Source organism: Amblyraja radiata, chromosome 5 (genome assembly GCF_010909765.2).
Source record: "Amblyraja radiata isolate CabotCenter1 chromosome 5, sAmbRad1.1.pri, whole genome shotgun sequence".
Classification (NCBI taxonomy): Eukaryota; Metazoa; Chordata; class Chondrichthyes; order Rajiformes; family Rajidae; genus Amblyraja; species Amblyraja radiata.
Window position 1 is genome coordinate 89843232 of NC_045960.1, and position 15033 is coordinate 89858264.

Here is a 15033-nt window from a genome sequence, read left to right on the forward strand (position 1 = left end):
TTTACTTTGTTTACTTTGTTCTGCAACGCTGATTATCTGGTGAGCCAGCAACGTCTGTGATGCTGTGATGTTTGGAATTCCATTTGTGAGCATTACCTCGCAACTAGTTTATAAGTTATTTACAACACTAAAGTCACTAAATAAAACTATTCATCAGTGAAAAATAACAACTGCGTGTCATACAGTGTTATTCAGTAGATGGAATCTAACATAGCATAGTGTTTAGAAGTTGATATATATCATAGATCAAATCAACTTCATATCTACAGGCCAAAACATAAGTTAAACACTTAAAAACGTTATCTGTACACTGTTGATGGCTTGATTGTAATCATGTATAGTCTTTTCTTTGACTGGATGGCACACAATAAAAAGCTTTTCACTGCACACGTGACAATAAACTAAGTTATCTGAACAAAAAGTATTTCCAAAATCCTGTTGGGATTGGTCGGCATAAAGTTTTGCCAATACCAATATCTTGTAGTGTACAATACAATGTATTCACACTAATCATCCACAAGATTGCAGTGTGCACCATTGATAAAACATATTACATTTTTTTTCCCCACTCTTCCTCCTCTTTTCCAGCTTTCTTTCCCCCATCCCTGCAACTAGTCTGAAGAAGGATTGTGACACGAAACGACGCCTGTCCATGTTCTCTAGGGATGCTGCCTGACCTGTTGAGTTACTCCAGCATTTGTGTCTTTTTGCATTGCGGTTCCTTGCTATTACATTTAGTCCCCGTGGCCAGTAGAAAAGCAGCCCCCAGGTCCCTGATACATACAAGAACCAAGATGGCAAGCACGTGGAAACACGCAATATCTGTTTATTTTTCCAAGTCGTATACCATCTGGACTTGGTAACACATCATCATTCCTCTGTCGCCTCTCGGTGTATTTCTGGGGGCTCCAGACCCATCAGTGCCTTGGGAGGACCTTCATCTGCAGGACTGCAGTGATCCAGAAGGCATTCACCCCCTTCAAAGGGCAACTAGTGCTCGGCAATAAATGTTAGTCTGGCTACACTCCAAATACCACTATTTAAAAAGTCAATACTCTTTAATCAGAAGGTGGTGAATCTGTGGAATTCTTTGCCACAGAAGGCTGTGAAGGCCAAGTCAGTGGATATTTTTAAGACAGAGATAGATTTTTGATTGGTACAGGTGTCAGAAGTAATGGGGAGAAGGCAGAAGAATGGGGTTGGGAGGGAGAGATAGATCAGCCATGATTGAATGGCGGAGTAGACTTGATGGGCCGATGGCCTAATTCTACTCCTATTCCTTATGAATCCAGTCAAAACTGCTGTTAAATCATAATTACAAATAGCTGTAATCCTCTTACGTACCTGAATAAAAAAAGTGATGAACCTTTAACTGCACATAAAGTTTGATGTCATATTATACTTTGACCACTATATTTAAGGTCAGCTCAAAGATATAAAAGATCCAAAGATCGTATAGATACAAGATGCTGGAATAACACAGCAGGTCAGGCAGCATCTCTGGAGAAAAGGAATACTGTTGGTGATATTACAGTTTGAGAACCTTCTTCAGACTGAGAGCCAAGGGGAGGGGGAAACGAGAGATATGAAAAGGTACATAGAACAAATTAATGAAACGCACGCAAAAGAACAAATTAAAGCCAGCAACGTTGATCAAGGAGAGGAGATCATATGGGCCGGTTTAAACTGAAGATAGACACAAAAAGCTGGACTATCTCAGCCGATCAGATAGCATCTCTGGAGAGAAGAAATAGGTGACATTTCAGGTCCAGACCCTTCTTCAGATCATAAATATCCCTTCATAAGGTTTCAAAATTAAAGGTAAATAAGCAATTTATTTTTATAAATAACAAACATAATTTTCAGAAATATGTACACTTCTTAAAGGTCAAGTCTAGATTTGTTTATTTAATGTTTTCCTGGTACTTGGCCATAATGTTTATTTAAATACTTTATTAGCACAAGCATTTGTTTAAATACTTTCTGTCAGATTACAAATTGTCTCACACAGAACTGATACGATATTTCCAGAGAGACTTATCATAAACATTGACCACATATTAACAAACTGTACATTTTTAACAGGGTACTAATTGTAGATAAAATGCAGCTAGATAGGACAAAGTTGGGTAACCGCATGTACAAATCATAGCTGGGAGTATTCAACAATTATTTGGCCAAGAAATAAGAGCAGCTACACACAGATGTTGTCTATAATTGTCTATTATTTGCTCTTTAATAAGTCGAGTATGCAGCCCAGTAAATTCCCTTAAATTACTCCAAATTCCTCTGATCATCATCTGATGTGCGGGTGCTTTTTAGGGACTGGTTGTACAGGTATCAGTGCCAACTCCTTTGCAAGCGTGGTCAATGAGGGCTGACTTTCAAGTGAAGAGCACATGGGTTTTGGTGCAAGTGTATGTGCGCGTGGGTGTGTGTGTGTGGGGGGGGGGGGGGGGGGGGGGGGGTGGGGGGGTGGGGGGGGGGGGGGGGGTGGGGTTGTGGGAGGGGTGCCATACTGGTTCACACTGTGCAGAAGCCTTCCCTTTGAGAGAGACAGATTGTTAGATGTGAAGCTCTCCGTTAGAGCATTGCTACGGCGAACTTTCAACGTTAAGGCAGTGCCATTGTAATCCTAGTGTTTCTTAATCTTGTCGGAGCTACAGGGCCAGCACACGGCAGCAGATGAGAGCTCTGTCTATTGTACACGGGTCTGATGTGATTGTACCTATATATGGTTTATCTGATCTGTTTGGATAGAATGCAACAAAAAGCTTTCAACTTTACCTTGGTACATAAGTTCAAGATCATACGTTAAAGGGACAGAATTAGGCCATTTGGCCCATCAAGTCTATTCCACCATTCAATCATGGCTGATCAATCTCCCCCTCTCAACTACATTCTCCTGCCTACTCCCCATAATCCCTGACACCCGTACTAATCAAGAATCAGTCAATCTCCGCCTTAACAATATTCATTGCTGTCTGTGGCAATAAATTCCTAAACATAGACCAAATCAAGATGGTGGTACGCTGCGTCCTTTAAACCCAGTTTTATGAGTCAGGATGTTCGAGGATTTATGACCCAACAATACTGAAGGATCAGCCATACATTTCCATGTGGAGGGGAATGTGTAGATGGTGATGATCATGTCAATTGTGTCTCGGGAAAATAGAGGGTGCTGCTGAGGCAGTCGAAGTAGCCTTAGCAAGTTGCATATAATGATGGCACAATACCTCAGGGGTGGAGAGAAGGAAACCTTAGGGTGGTGATGGGCTACTAATGAAGGGGACTGCTTTGTCCTGGATGGCTCTGCTTCTTGAGCATGGTTGGACCTCCATCATGTTGCTGATGTGACCTGATAGATAATAGAAGCACTTCGGAGGATCGGGAAGACCATCACTGACCTGGCTGTGGATACAGTATTTAGTTAGCTAGTTTAATAAGGTGCATGTCATAGAGTGATACAGTGTGGAAACAGGCCCTTCGGCCAAACTTACCCACACTGGCCAACATGTTCCTGCTACTCTCATCCCACCTCCCGCATTTAGTCCATATCCCTCCAAATCTGTCCTATCCATGTACCTGTCTAACTGTTTCTTAAACGTTGGGATAGTCCCAGCCTCAACTACCTACCTCCTCTGTCAGCTTGTTCCATACACCCACCACCCTTAGTGTGAAATGCTCAATTGTGACCACCTCAACCACAAACCACCCCTACACCATCACGTCTGAAGAAGGGTCTCGACCCGAAACGTCACCTATTCCTTCCCTCCATAGATGCTGCCTCACCCGCTTAGTTTCTCCAGCATTTTTGTCTACCTGCACCATCACTGATCACTAGTATCAGTTTGATGGTGGAGTGGGCTTCGGGTGATGGCAATGCCAAGATGGTTCGATTCTTCTGGTTAGTGACGCCTGGAATTTTTGTAGCACAAATATTACTTGTCACTTTACCGGACCTGGCTTAAAAAAAGTTTACCAGATGTTCGTGCATTTCTGATTTTTGTTATGAGAAAGAATTCCAAAGATTTAATTTACATGCCAATTCTACCACAATCACATGCTGGACTCGTATGACGAAATGAATCCATCCTGTTTTAATATTGAAATGGCTGTTACAGGCCACAGCTTTGAGCTTTTAGAAAACTTTCCATTTTAACTCAAGAAGTTGAGCACTACTCACGGCTCAACTGCATGTGCAATGTACAGGGAACAATCCAACACTGCCTTTTTACATTAAAAAATGAAGTCTTTAGGTTCATTGATATAGTAATGGGAATGTTGCCATTGTTTATGCTGAGTTTAAAAGCAAAGAGAGAACTATGCACTACCTGAAGTCAACTACTTGCCATCTGATGTAAATATTTTATGTTTCTACACGTCTATTTACTGTGTGTCCGTTTTTCACAATAATAGGCTGTCAACATTACTGGGACTTGCGAAAATTGTATACTGTACCCAAACATTCCTCTTTACAGTTCATTCCAGTCACGGACAAAACTGTTTTTAAGCTCGTCTGAATGTTATTCTATATGATATGATTTTGAGGTTATCATTTATTGTGTATTGTTGTCAATATTGATAAGTGTCAATAAGACTACTTGGTGCCACAGTTATTACTAAAAAGAGCAGCAAAAATAAAGTAACAAAGAAAAATAACACGGTAAGAGAGTTAGTTTTGTTGTATGCCGTTATTTCCTTACTTTACTGAACTCTAACCAAAGTCAATAGGTAGAGTTCAATAAACTTAAGAGTGAGGTCATGCAGCGTACAATAAATGACATCTATATATCTGTTATTTTTGCTGCATTGATTATTATGCTGCAAAGAACTTTCTAACATTCTAGGGTTCTGTATGTCTTTAAAAAGGAATTCATAAATGCCTATCCACGCAGGATCTAGAATTTTAATGGACAATGCATCTCTTGTCTACAATGTGTAAAGTAAGATTAAGTCTTAAGGTTCCCTGTGCCAAGATATACTAAGGATTTAGTCTGAGGTCAAGTATGAGAACAAAGAAAATCTTGCCATTCTGTGGGATCTTTCATGGACTCTTGACAGCCGAAAATGTTTTACAGATAATGAATTGCCATTGAAGTGTAGTTACGGTTGGAAAGTAGGAAATAAATTAACCAGCATGGGTGCCTAAAAACAGCAATATGACAAATAACCTGTTAATCTGTCTATGTGGTGTTTATTGAGTGATAACTTCTGCCCAGAACATTTTCTAACGACAAAGTGTAATCACAGCATAGAATAAGACACAAAATGCTGGAGTCACTCAGCGGGTCAAGCAGCATCCCTGGAAAACATGAATGGATGATGTTTTGGGTCAGGAGCTTTAGTTTTTTTAGCTTAATTTAAAGATACATCATGGAAACAGGCCCTTTGGCCCACCGAGTCCACACCGTACACTAGTTCCATTCTATTCACAAGGGACAATTTAAAAAAGCCGATTAACCTACAAACCTGCATGTCTTTAGAATGTGAGAGGAAACTAGAGCACCCAGAGAAAACCCACATGGTCACAAGGAGAAAGTACAAACTTCTATACAGGCAGCACCCAAGGTCAGGATCGAACCTGGGTCTTTGGCACTGCAAGGCAACAACTCTACCGCTACCCCACTGTGCCACAATCAGATGGATTGTGGGAGGGTGGAAGAAAGCTAGAAAAGAGGACAATAGACAATAGGTGCAGGAGTAGGCCATTCGGCCCTTCGAGCCAGCACCGCCATTCAATGTGATCATGGCTGATCATCCCCAATCAGTACCCCGTTCCTGGCTTCTCCCCATATCCACTGACTCCGCTATTTTTAAGAGCCCTAACTAGCTCTCTCGTCAAAGCATCCAGAGAACCTGCTTCCACCACCCTCTGAGGCAAAGAATTCCACAGACTCACGTGAGAAAAAGTGTTTCCTCATCTCCGTTCTAAATGGCTTACTCCTTATTCTTAAACTGTGGACCCTGGTTCTGGACTCCCCCAACATCGGGAACATGTTTCCTGCCTCTAGCGTGTCCAAACCCTTAACAATCTTATATGTTTCATTGAGATACCCTCTCATCCTTCTAAACTCCAGAGTGTACAAGCCCAGCTGCTCCATTCTCTCAGCATATGACAGTCCCGCCATCCCGGGAATTAACCTTGTAAACCTACGCTTTATAATGTATAACGCTGAGGGTGGCACAGTGGCGCCGCGGCAGAGCTGCTGCCCCACAGCTCCAGAGTCCAGCGTTCGATCCTGACGCTTGTGTGGAGCTTGCACTTTCTCCCTGTAACAACTTGAGTTTCCTCCAGGTAATTTGGTTTCCTCCCACATCCCGAAAGGTACGCAGGTTTGTAGGTTAATTAGTCACTGTGAAATTATCTTTAATGTGCAGTGGACGAGAAAGTGGTATAATATAGAACCATTGTGAATCTTAAGGGGTTGGACAGGCTAGATGCAGGAAGATTGTTCCCGATATTGGGGAAGTCCAGAAGAAGGGGGGTCACAGTTTAAGGATAAAGGGGAAATCTTTTAGGACCGAGATGAGAAAAACATTTGTCACACTGAGAGTGGTGAATCTGTGGAATTCTCTGCCACAGAAGGTAGTTGAGGCCAGTTCATTGGCTATATTTAAGAGGGAGTTAGATGTGGCCCTTGTGGCTAAAGGGATCAGGGGGTATGGAGAGAAGGCAGGTACAGGATACTGAGTTGGACGATCAGCCATGATCATATTGAATGGCGGTGCAGGCTCGAAGGGCTGAATGGCCTACTCCTGCACCTATTTTCTATGTTTCTATGAATGAGCAATGAATAGTTGACTTGGTGGGCCTGTTTCCATGCTGTATCTCAAAATTATAAACACCAAATTGCAAATGAAGGAGGAACCTCATGTAAACATTTCTTAATCAATTAGTTGTTGAGACAATAGAAATCTTGTGAAATCAGGTAAAGCTGTTGAGAGACAAACCTGGGATTCAATGTTAAACTCCCTCAAAGACCCACGATAAAGAAGGGAAAATCTTTGACGGTGGTTATGGCTTAAAAGTTGGGGATGAATTGGAAGTAGGGTGTGCAGGAAGCAAACATCTCATGATGAAGAGGTGTAACTCTTCATTGAAACATTCAAAAACCAACTCCCACAATGCAATCAGTAGCAAAGATTAAGTTCAAGCTATTCAAATTATCGGGAATAATGACGAATGTGACAAGGTTAGGAAGGTATAACATTTTTAGAGTGCTCTTTCAGTCCTTTCAGTGATGCCCCAACCCCTCAAACCAACCTCTGGCCTCAAATAATTGATTGTTCTCCACAACGCGGTCCCAATTACACAAGAACACATTGAAACAGGAGCGGGAGTATACCACCAGGCAACCTCAAGCCTGCCCCACCATTCAATAGACAATAAGTGCAGGAGTAGGCCATTCGACTCTTCGAGTCAGCACACGCCATTCACTGTGATCATGGCTGATCATCCACAATCCGTACCCCCCGTTCCTGCCTTCTCCCCACATCCCTTGATGCCGCTATCTTTAAGAGCTCTAACTCTCTCTTGAAAGCACCCAGAGAATCAGCCTCCACTGCCTTCCGAGGCAGAGAATTCCAATATAACCATAGCTGAATATGCTGGCCTTTCCTCCTCTTCTGTGTCAGTTCCTCATAGCCATCTATACGTATGAAAACGCACCCCTCCAGATTCAGGGACAGCTGTTATCAGGCAACTGAATCTTCCTACCACAGCTAGAGAGCAGTGCTGAACTACTATCTACCTCTTTGGTGACCCTCGAACTATCTTTGCTGGCTTTACCTTGCACTAAACGTTATTCCCTTATGTATCTATACACTCTAAATAGCTTGATTGTAATCATATATTGTCTTTTTGCGGACTGGTTAGCATGCAACAAAAGCTTTTCACTGTACCTCGGTACATGTGACAATAAACTAAACTAAACCCGACCCTAATCTTACAAATATTTATATACCTCTACCTTAAACATATCCAATGTTCTAGTCTCCACCATCCTCACGGTTAGAGAATTTCAGAGACTCACTAACATTTGGGAAAATACCTTTCCACACACCTCCATTTTAAACTAGTGCACCCTTATTTTGTGGCTATGTCCTCTTGTTTGTAACTCTTAGCAAGCCCTCTGTGAAGCCCCCTTAGGATCTTATATTTTGAACAAGGTTACCCCTCATTTTGCCAAACCTTGTATATGGGTAATGGAATAAGGTAAGACAGTGGATATCTACATTGACTTTACTAAAGTATTTAATAAGATTCCTTGCGGTAAATTGATCCAAAATTTTAAGATGAATGGGCTCTGTAGTGACATGGTAGCTTGAATTCAGAACAGCCTTACCCAAAAAAGGATGGTTGCAATCTTGAATGCGCTGCCTGAGAAAGTGGTGGAGGCAGGAACTCTCACATTTAAAAATAACTTAGATATGCACTTGGACCAACAAGGCATCGTTAGCTGTAGACCAAGTGCTGGTACATGGGATCAGTGGATATACGATGGTCGGCACAGACATGGTGGGCCAAAGGGATAACTTTGGTGAATCGGTGGAATTCATTGCCACATATGGCTGTGGAGGCCCAGTCAATGCATATTTTTAAAGTGGAGATTGACAGATTCATGATTGGTAAGGGTATCAGGGGCTATGGAGAGAAGACAGGAGAATGCTGAGGGGGGAAGATAGATCAGCCATGATTGAATAGAGTAGCAATGTTACTAAATTTAGAGATTTAAAAAATCAAGTCTGCAATTTATCCCATCAGATAAAGCATAAAAAGAAGTTTAATTTGACACCTAATTCACTTTCATATCTTCAGTATTAAAAAGGTTATGGCCATTTTCATACTCGGAAATTAGCATCTTGGTCCCTATTGCTTTTCCATTGACTTCACACAAAAGCTGTGATCGAGGACAGTCAAAAGCCCATAACTTTGTTAAAAATTAAGAGAACTGAAAGAAATTTTCAGTTATTATAGATTTAAGCATTCTGAAACAAATATGAAACAATCTTACTTGGATAACCTGAAATTAAAGCATATAATTAGTTAGTTACCTAATTGTAGCTAATTACAAAATTCAATTACTAGATCTAAACATCTATCCATTTCTTAAGAAAAGATTTACATTTTTAAATAGCCTAAGTGTCCAAATAACATTCACACAAGAATTCACAATATAACATGATATTTAAATCTCATAGTCATGAATTTATAGGCCAAATGGAAGGGATTTAATGTTTAATTCCCGTAAATTAATGGCCATTTAAATCATCTTGCGAGTGGGTTTTTGTGGAACGCGAATGATTGGAACGTTGCGGTTGCGGTGAATTTGAACCCGATATCGGCAGGAAAAACGCTGCTGGTCCGTATGGGGCCATAATCACATTTTTGCCAAGGAAATGTTGATTAAAGTCATCCTAAGAAGCAAGTTTATATGTAAAACTAGACTAAGTGGGACCCGTTGGGTCCCAGCATCATACGGGAGGGCTGGTCACCAACGCAATATTCCACCTCTCCACCAATTCCAATATTGCTCGCCAGTGGGGGGGGGGGGGGGCTTTGTGTTGCGCTAGTATGGGTGTTACAGGCTGAAGGTACTGGTTTCCAGAGGGCTAGTATAGACATTGTGGGCCGAATGGATTCTTGGGTTGGCAGCCAACTGTTGCAACGATTTTAAAAGCCAAGCCAAGGCAAACAATTTGGCTGCAGCCACCCGACAACCAAAATTCATTTGTGAACACAAACATTTTTAAAAAGGCGAGGCAAACAATTGGGCAGCAGCCACCTAACAACCAAAATTCATTTTGTGAACACAATCTTTTTTTAAAAAGGCGAGGCAAACAATTAGGCAGCAGCCACCTGACAACCAAAATTCATTTTGTGTACACAAACTTTAAATAAAAAGGCAAACAATTTGGCAGCAGCCACATCGAGGGGACTCGCCGTGGAGTAAACGTGCGTTTAGTGTTATTCACAGCTCAGAGAGATGTGACCATCTTGCTTCTGGGTCTGGCAGAGACTGAGTGAGGCATAACACCTCCGGGTTTTATAGTCCGTCCCCCCTCCCCCCTGCCGCCAGCGGGGGCAGCAGAGAAAATGGGGATTTAAAAAAAAACATTAATATCTCTCTGATTTTACATCGATGGGAAAAATCCCAGAAGGCGGAGGGGGGCACTCAGCGAGGTGGCCAAAAATGACGGCCGTAGGTCGCACCGTTCTCTCAGAAATCACACCACAGTGGGCTAAAAGCGGTCAAGATCAGACTTTTAGTAATATAGATAAACGACTTACCTTATCTTTTGTCCCCTACGTGAGATCTGTCCCGTTGTCGGGGTTGACGGCGTTAGAAGTCGCTTTTTTATTTAACTCCAGCGATTATTTTACTCCAGCGATTAAATTGTCCCTCGATTTTTTTTTTTAACTTCCGAGAACGCAAGTCGGAACGATTTTTCAGCATCAGCTGGCAGCCCGAGAAAATATATCTCGGACAGGCAGGAGAAAACGGCATTTTAATCACCCCCCCCCCTCCCCTCCCTCAAAGGTGCAAAAGTCGTGGCAGAACTACAGTGCCGCTGAAGGTAAGTATTGTAACATACCTAAATAGAGGAGTAGAATTGATGGGCTGAATGGCTTAATTCTGCTCCCAGAACCTATAAACTGATGAACATTTTGCTGAACAACTCCATGACTATTATACACAGTAAAGGAGTGTAAAATGGAGTTTGTAAAATGTAAAATGGAGTTTGTAAAATGGAATGTAAAATGGAGTTTGTAAAATGTGTGCAGGATAGTTTTTTGCAGCAATACATAGAGGTACCTACTAGAGGAGGGGCAGTGCTGGACCTCCTGTTAGGAAATGAGACGGGACAGGTGGCGGAGGTATGCGTTGGGGAGCACTTCGGGTCCAGTGATCACAATACCATTAGTTTCAATATAATTATGGAGAGGGTCAGAACTGGACCTAGGGTTGAGATTTTTGATTGGAGAAAGGCTAACTTTGATGAGATGCGAAATGATTTAAAAGGAGTGAACTGGGACATTTTGTTTTATGGGAAGGATGTAGAAGAGAAATGGAGGACATTTAAAGGGGAAATTTTAAGAGTACAGAATCTTTATGTTCCTGCTCGGTTGAAAGGAAACAGTAAAAATTGGAAGAGCCCTGGTTTTCAAGGGAAATTGGACATCTTGTTCGGAAAAATAGGGAGATCTACAATAATTATAGGCAGCATGAAGTAAATGAGGTGCTTGAGGAGTATAAGGAATGTAAAAAGAATCTTAAGAAAAAAATTAGAAAAGCTAAAAGAAGATATGAGGTTGCTTTGGCAAGTAAGGTGAAAGCAAATCCAAAGGGTTTCTACAGCTATATTAATAGCAAAAGGATAACGAGGGATATAATTGGTCCATTGGAGAGACAGAGTGGACAGCTATCTGCAGAGCCAAAAGAGATGGGGGAGATATTGAACAATTTCTTTTCTTCAGTATTCACCAAGGAGAAGGATATTGAATTATGTGAGGTAAGGGAAACTAGTAGAGTAGCTATGGATACTATGAGTTTCAAAGTAAAAGAAGTACTGACACTTTTGAAAAATATAAAAGTGGATAAGTCTCCAGGTCCTGACAGGATATTCCCTAGGACATTGAGGGAAGTTAGTGTAGAAATAGCCGGGGCTATGACAGAAATATTTCAAATGTCATTAGAAACGGGAATAGTCCCCGAGGATTGGCGTACTGCGCATGTTGTTCTATTGTTTAAAAAGGGTTCTAAGAGTAAACCTAGCAATTATAGACCTGTTAGTTTGACTTCAGTGGTGGGCAAATTAATGGAAAAGATACTTAGAGATAATATATATAAGCATCTGGATAAACAGGGTCTGATTAGGAACAGTCAACATGGATTTGTGCCTGGAAGGTCATGTTTGACTAATCTTCTTGAATTTTTTGAAGAGGTTACTAGGGAAATTGACGAGGGTAAAGCAGTGGATGTTGTATATATGGACTTTAGTAAGGCCTTTGACAAGGTTCCTCATGGCAGGTTGGTTAAGAAGGTTCAACTGTTGGGTATAAATGCAGGAGTAGCAAGATGGATTCAACAGTGGCTGAATGGGAGACGCCAGAGGGTAATGGTGGATGGCTGTTTGTCGGGTTGGAGGCAGGTGACTAGTGGGGTGCCTCAGGGATCTGTGTTGGGTCCTTTGTTGTTTGTCATGTACATCAATGATCTGGATGAAGGTGTGGTAAATTGGATTAGGAAGTATGCAGATGATACCAAGATAGGTGGTGTTGTGGATAATGAAGAGGATTTCCAAAGTCTACAGAGTGATTTAGGCCATTTGGAAGAATGGGCTGAAAGATGGCAGATGGAGTTTAATGCTGATAAATGTGAGGTGCTACACCTTGGCAGGACAAATCAAAATAGGACGTACATGGTAAATGGTAGGGAATTGAAGAATACAGTTGAACAGAGGGATCTGGGAATAACCATGCATAGTTCCTTGAAGGTGGAATCTCATATAGATAGGGTGGTAAAGAAAGCTTTTGGTATGCTAGCCTTTATAAATCAGAGCATTGAGTATAGAAGCTGGGATGTAATGTTAAAATTGTATAAGGCATTGGTGAGACCAAATCTGGAGTATGGTGTACAATTTTGGTCGCCCAATTATAGGAAGGATGTCAACAAAATAGAGAGAGTACAGAGGAGATTTACTAGAATGTTGCCTGGGTTTCAACAACTAAGTTACAGAGAAAGGTTGAATAAGTTAGGTCTTTCTTCTCTGGAGCGCAGAAGGTTAAGGGGGGACTTGATAGAGGTCTTTAAAATGATGAGAGGGATAGACAGAGTTGATGTGGACAAGCTTTTCCCTTTGAGAATAGTGAAGATTCAAACAAGAGGACATGACTTCAGAATTAAGGGACAGAAGTTTAGGGGTAACATGAGGGGGAACTTCTTTACTCAGAGAGTGGTAGCGGTGTGGAATGAGCTTCCAGTGGAAGTGGTGGAGGCAGGTTCGATGGTATCATTTAAAAATAAATTGGATAGGCATATGGATGAGAAGGGAATGGAGGGTTATGGTATGAGTGCAGGCAGGTGGGACTAAGGGAAAATAATTGTTCGGCACGGACTTGTAGGGCCGAGATGGCCTGTTTCCGTGCTGTAATTGTTATATGGTTATATGGTTAAAGGCTAACGATAAGGTGCCTACCCTCGTACAGGAATGCTCCCTTGTTTTGCGGCTCTGATCACCTCTTCAAATCGCTGCATGCTCTCTTCAATGGAGCAATTTGTGTTCTTCCTACTGAAGGTTTCAGAGGCCGCTCCAAAAATCGCCACTTCTTTTGCCCCGGCTTCCATCTGAAATTAAATTATTTGCCATTGTTTCACACATTAAATTACACTTTACTTTGGACTTAGACTTGAGAGATACAGCGTGGAAACAGGCCCTTCGGCCCACGGAGCCCCTGCCGACCAGCGATCACCCCATGCACTTGCACTACGAACAATTTTACAGAAACCAATTAACCTACAAACCTACACACCTTGGGAGTGTGGGAGGAAACCAGAGCACCCAGAGAAAACCCACGCTGTGACAGGGAGAATGTACAAACTCCGTACTGACATCTCCTGTAGTCAGAATCAAGCCCAGGTCTCTGGCGCTGTAAGGCAGCAACTCTACCTTTGCCCACTGTGCCACCGTTTTCTTCAACATTAACATTCAAAACCAACTTCTGGAATAGACTCATAGGGATTCACATTGCAGAAGAAGATCTTTCACCCCCTGTGTCTCTGCCAGCTATAAATGAACTCAATTGAAATGAGTTTAATCCCACTTCCAAGCTCTTGGCTCAGTCTTGTAGGTTATGGCTCTTCAAAGTTTATGGCTTTAAATGTGATGGGGCATTCTGTCCTCCAGATTTTTGATGCATTCAAAGCGCTCCAGTACCTCAGTAAAAGACGCAGCATGGAAACAGGCCCTTTGGCCCACCAAGTACACGCCGACCATCAATCATAATCTCCTGTTATCCCACTTTCACATGCACTTCCTGTACACTCTAAGGACAATTTACAGAGGACAATTAACCTACAAGCACACACATCCTTAGGATGTGGGTGGAAACCAGAGTACCCAGACGAAACGCATGCAGTCACAGTGAGGACATGCAAATTCCACACAGAGTACACCCAAGGTCAGAGTCAAACCCATTCTCTGGAGCTGTGAGGCAGCAGTTCTACTGGACATGCCGCCCTTATTGAACCAAAATTAACTTTCAACAACTCCTTTCTCATCAGCTACCAGTTACGTCCATAGTCCCTCGTTATTTTCTACTCTGCTTGGGGAAATAATAGTGTTACATTCAGATCAACATAAAATGTACTTACAGCAGCCTGAAATCCATGGAGATTTGGTGTCAATACAGGATAAGATACTTGTGGACACTTCTTTATTCCTTGCATGACTTCTGTGTGATCTGCCAGCTGACGAAAGCAAGTGGGCAAATGATGCAAATATTTAGTGATACAAATATGTTGAATGGAATGGAAAACTTTATTGTCACTTGAAAGTCTTTGCAATATACCGATTGTATACAAATAGCAGCCACCTACTGCACTCACAAAGTTACAAAGCACGCCGGCACCTCCTTTTGTTCTCTCCCCACAGCGGTTCCTCCGCGCCAGGTCAACATTGTCCTTTGTTCTCCCTCCCTCCCCAATGTCCATTGTTCTCCCCCCTCCCCACGATGGGTCCTCCATTGTTTGTGAAGTTGGATTAAGTAACGTTATAGTGCATTAACTGTGACCTGCTCAAATTCTTCTCATTGACAAGAGTTATTTAGACAGACATATGAACAAGTAAGCACCTGTCTCATTTTCTGTTCTATTCTACTAAATTTGAAACTAGAAGTTGTACATGAACTGTATTATCTCATTATGTATTAGATACTTATGTACTACATTATTGTACTTACTTCTAATTACAAAAATATATATATTAAAACATTTTTAAAAAATATTTAACATTAAAAAAAACAAAAAA

At 41.7% G+C, this 15033-nt stretch overlaps 1 protein-coding gene across 1 annotated transcript in view; it reads right to left on the reverse strand.

The window, feature by feature from the left end:
- Positions 1-15033, reverse strand: part of hmgcll1 (3-hydroxymethyl-3-methylglutaryl-CoA lyase like 1) — an 89351-nt gene that overhangs the window by 62161 nt on the left and 12157 nt on the right. The window contains exons 4-5 of the mRNA XM_033021706.1: positions 14379-14474; positions 13204-13352 (exon numbers count right to left, since the gene is read on the reverse strand). Of these exons, the coding sequence (XP_032877597.1) occupies positions 13204-13352; positions 14379-14474 (245 nt within the window). The remainder of the gene's footprint in view (positions 1-13203; positions 13353-14378; positions 14475-15033) is intronic.